Source organism: Morone saxatilis, unplaced genomic scaffold, assembly GCF_004916995.1.
Source record: "Morone saxatilis isolate NCDOM2014 unplaced genomic scaffold, NCSU_SB_2.0 Contig5, whole genome shotgun sequence".
NCBI lineage: Eukaryota > Metazoa > Chordata > Actinopteri > Moronidae > Morone > Morone saxatilis.
This window is the reverse complement of record NW_023340095.1, coordinates 10,005,577-10,010,742: the sequence shown is the minus strand read 5'-3', so window position 1 is coordinate 10,010,742 and position 5,166 is coordinate 10,005,577. Positions and strand designations below refer to the sequence as shown.

Sequence of the window (5,166 nt, the reverse complement as noted above, 5' to 3'; positions counted from 1 at the left end):
GAATGTGTCAAAAAAAGAAGCCTATTAGGTCGTTATGATTTCTAAAAATGTTAAAAAATTTACAATACAGACAAATATTGTATAAAAAGCTCCATAAACAGGAAATAATAAAATTTTACACAAACTTCGTGCAGTTACTGAGTTCATTGTTTGGGTTCATTTTACAGTTTTAATATAATATGAAATAATCATATAAATATATATATATAATATGTCACTGAGTTTAATAAATAATAGAAAAGGGGTCCCTGAAGGAAAAAGGAGCGACTGCTTTAGAGGATGAATGGAGATTTCCTCTATGAGGTTGACATTTTGTATATTTGTAGAAATGTCTCTAGACAGATAAATGCATGTGATTTATCCTTGTGGGGAAATTAAAATGTCAGCACACAGGATCCATAAAAAAACCAATAGTGCAAAAACAAATGTCAAACACAAGTACTAACATTAAAGCGAAAAAGGACGCGCTTGTAAGCACACGCATGCATACAAGTGGTGTGCAAAAGGAATGTGATCCTAAGTTAAAAACATGTACTGCACTGAGCAGAAGTTACAGAAAATGGCATTCTCACTAGGAACACTGCATCTAACCTTATGAGAGTCTTATTATCTTGACAAACACATACATAACAGTACTTCCCAGTTTGAGTGAACCTCCTGTCAGTTTTGAAGGTTTCTTCATTTGTTTTCAACAGGGCCATAAGAGAATTGGTGTGTTCACAAATTTGTGGTAATGGAGACAGAAGAGAAGCTTTAACAACAGCAAGAAAGAAGGAAAGACACATCCTTCCAGTTTCTACCAATACTAAACCTTTTTACCATGGCTTAAAAGCCTTAAATGTGATCCACAGCAAATTGTGCATGATATTTTTTTTCAGTTGCACAAGGATTAAAGTAAACTATATTTCACTCTTGACAGGCATAGCACTATGAAAGAAGGTAGAATGTTTGGGGTGTTGGGGGTTTTATCCTTTTACTAAAAGGAAATCCATGAAAGGAAACTCCACATCAGCCTAGTTTCAAACAGCCGTGCTAATATAATTTGAATTTCTGGAGCATTTTTAATGTTTTGGTTGTGTTTTCTTTCAGATAAGTAGTAAAACATAGAAGCCTCAGGGCAGTTTAACACACCAGCACCTTTTTCACAGAGAATAATGAACACACAATGCACCTGCTATTTGACTGCAATTACAATGTCAAAGACAAAAGAATAGTAATTCACAGTAAAAGAGCCAATCAACATCAACAAGAGTTGAGGGGGACACTGATGGACCACCTAAAATGTATGATGGGCTATGATAACCTACAAGAATCACTGAACTTCAGTTTCATTGACATTGTTTCATTGGAGATTCATTGACTGGTTGTTTGCATACAGTAAGGACTTGAACACACAGTTGATATCTATATATATATCTATATATTTATATCTCCTCTGTTACATTCTGACCCCAAGGCATCCCTTTCTTCAGCACAGGTGGCAAAGAATAGATAATATATCAGAAGTTACCACCACCAATGAATTTAGACAAGACCTGTTTATGAAGACAAAAGTTATTGATTATAACAGGAGCGGCATGGTTGGTAACAACATAATATGAAACACTGGCTCAGAATACCATTTAGTTCAAATATATTTGAAACCAGGGAGCACTAATTGATTATTTGACCATACTGTATTTAGGATATTACTTTTTCACTGGTGATTATTCCACTGATTCATGTGCTCTTCTCTCATAAAATCTGAATAAGCCAGCACTCACTTATGTGAATGATGAGGAAGCCAAACAGCACTGATATCCCAAGATTATCATAGTGGGAATGTTTCCACCCATATAAACAAAAGATTCATGTAATTTCTTGTCAAAGCAGACAGGATATACTGTCGCCTAGAGACAGAAAATGCTTTCTGCCTCTTCTCTGATAAATGAAAAAACTGTAATGCCGGTGTTTCTGCTACAACATTACGGTTGCTTTTACAGCTCTTTCTGTAATAACTTGATATGTGAATGTCACTGTGTTTGTGATGTCTGTGGGTTTACCTCCACATAGAGAATGGGGAAGATGCCAATCTTGTCTCCCAGCATGCCTTCTGCCCAGTTCTCGTCCACTCGCCTGATTACAGTCAGTACCTCATCCTGGACAGAGAGGAAATGAGTGAGACTATGTACATATACACCAACATAGACACTGTCGATACAGCACGTGTGTCCAAATAATAGCTTTTTATTTATTTTAATAAATCACTGCTGGAAAATATTAAATATAGGAGAGAATTAATAAATGAAGGAATGTATTTCTTATGTTTTCCCAAGTTAAAAAACACAAGCTATTGATCAGAACCTGGTCAAAACAAAGCATCTCAAAAGGTCCAAGTGGATGTTGGATAGACGTTTAGTTTTTTTTTCTGATTTGCTGTGATATCTAAATCTATAAATCTCTTCTAAAATGTTAAACTAAAACTAACTAAATCCTTACAATGTTTTGCTAAAGGTTTCCTCATCTTTTGTATTTGATTCTGTTGGATTGCCAAACAAAGCAAAAATGGCAAAGATTAAAAACATATAGATGTTCTTGCATGATGTAGCCTGTTATAAAATATAAAAAAAATACTTTTCCAAGGCTTACATACGTTTTTAGATTTATAGGCGACTACTGGTTTTTTAGTTCATTTCAAATATGAATCAATCAACTGCTTTTCAGTTCAGTTTGGGACAGATGCTGCTGCTTATCCCTTGTGTACACAGAACCCCTAAGTATGTGTATTTAAAAAAACAGCCCTATATCTTTTATTTTACCTTTGATGAGGCCGACTGGTGAATGCTTCATTATTATGCAGAGGATTTTGGCAGCACTCTACAATTTTGGAGCATTCAAATCTTGAAAAATATGAGGTTTAGTGAATATAAAACTGTGTGGAAAAATTATAATGATCCTTGAACAATTCTGTATGAATACTGATGCATCTGTTTTTGCTGCACTGTTACCTTAGCACAGTATGTGCTATTTTTTGCAAAGAGCTACTGAATGAGCTTTCGCGGGGGTTATGATTCGATATACCGTAAGCAAGCAGTATAATGTGATTTAATTTTAGGAAAATAGTATGCAGAACACACCATGCACCATGTGCATAAAAAAAGTTTTTATGCAACCAGAACAGTAGGGTGTGCATTTGTACACCCACATCATAGCCCTCAGTTCACATTTATAACACTGCTATCTAACGGTTGGGGGTTTAAACACAAAAATCAACAGGGTTTTTTGTTAACATTTTCTTACACCCCTAACATACAGTATGATATAATATTCTCTTTTGTATTGTATAATGTTATCAAACACGCATGGAAATGTGTATGTGTGTGTGTGTGTGTGTTGAATAAGGAACACACCCACAGACTTAATCATGAAAGTATTTGCTCCTCTCCTAACATGAATAGGAAGGTCTTGGTAAGACCATTAGGGACGGAAGTGATAATGCTGGTAAATGACTGTGTATTAGTCATACTGAGTAATTACCTCTCACACTGAGAAAACAATATCACACACACTGGTTCTGCATGACAACACGCATACAGAACACCACAGGGGCATGCATTAATGTGTGAGTGTTTGGCTTTTTGCAATCTTCAGTTTTTAACCTGTTGATTAGTTTAGCCCCAAAATAATGAGAACCATGAACGCCTCATCATTATCTGTTAATCTGCGTGTAGAATGCTGTGTGTTTGAGACAAGGGGGTCTACAATAGGACGACGCTTTGCATTGCTGTGATCAGTCTCAAAACACCTACAGTGAAGTGTACAGTACACTGTAATTTAATAATCTCTCTCACTCTACAGACACACAGCAGAGACAGAGCGGATGTGTTGAGCATTCATTCCCAGCACAAGTGAGTCTGTGTAACAGCAGGAACAAAATGATAAGCTCTGAAGAACAGCAGAGTATACGGAATACAAATGACTTTTTACACCAAATCCAAACGGTCTTCCCTCATCTTGTGTTTATTTCTCTATCTCCATCCTTTTCAAAGTATAATTGTAGTGATAATTTTGAGATGGCAACTTTAAAACATTCTGGACCAAATCTTAAACAACCCCTAGAATGCCTACCAAACTCTGACTTCTACAAATTAATTTTCATAAACATTGAGAGACCCACTCGGGAAAGGACATGAAGACAGTAAGACTTGAGGATAATTAGTCCAAATCCTAAAGGCCACTGACTTTTAATAGATCCAAATAGAGAAATACCCCAGTACAGGCAGCAGCATGATGCTCTACGTGATCAGAACTGATAGCGAGTTTGTTCAGAACCCGTAGAGAATAAGTTGTTGACACACAAAACCCTACCCTACAAAATATTATACTATATATATAGTACATATATATACCCACCACACATCATGCTGGATAACCAAGAAGTTCCTCACTGACTACAGCTAGTGAAAATATATGTTTTATTATTACTTTAGATATGCCACCAGCAAAATCATCACTCAACTGTACTTTAATGTTGGGTAGTACAGTGTCAACAGCACAACATAATGTATTACACAATAAATAATAATCACAACATTGACAGCGAAGAGCTGAATGTATCCTTCCAGTGTGAAGGATTATACTGAAAGCATCCGCGCCCTGCCTTAAGACTCCATACTCCACATGACAAAAATGGATTAGTGTGGAACAGTAATTCAACTATGTAGTTTTTGAGTTTTATGGTTTTAAGGACTTTTCTATCTTTAAAAAACTTGGAGCTTGTTTCTTTTCTTCCAACTTTGTGGCATACAAATGCAAGAATTCGAATATAAAATATCAGTTGCCAACATCTTCATTCCAAAAATATCAGTGTCAGTTTTTCAGACATTTAATGACGTCTTCAATTAAATCCTTATAGGCCAGGGTAGTGATCAGGAAACTTGTTCAGGCAGCAGCTGCCCCTGTATGTTATCTCAACCCTTCAACTACCTCATATCAGACCCACCAACTTAACAGAGCTGGTGACTGATACCAACCACTGAAATCCCTCTCAATAAACAGCATACAATCCGTTTTAAAATCCAAAACAAAGGCAAGGAACAATACAGCAAAACACTACACAAGTATAAATTTCCAAAACAATCCTTAAAATATCAACTTACACAACTGAAACTGGATGTTACTCAGAGC

The 5,166-nt window shown here is 36.0% G+C and overlaps 1 protein-coding gene across 1 annotated transcript in view; it reads right to left on the bottom strand.

The window, feature by feature from the left end:
• Nucleotides 1-5,166, bottom strand: part of LOC118338911 (E3 ubiquitin-protein ligase SH3RF3-like) — an 84,734-nt gene that overhangs the window by 29,676 nt on the left and 49,892 nt on the right. The window contains 1 exon segment of the mRNA XM_035676370.1: nucleotides 2,043-2,138. Within this exon segment, the coding sequence (XP_035532263.1) occupies nucleotides 2,043-2,138 (96 nt within the window).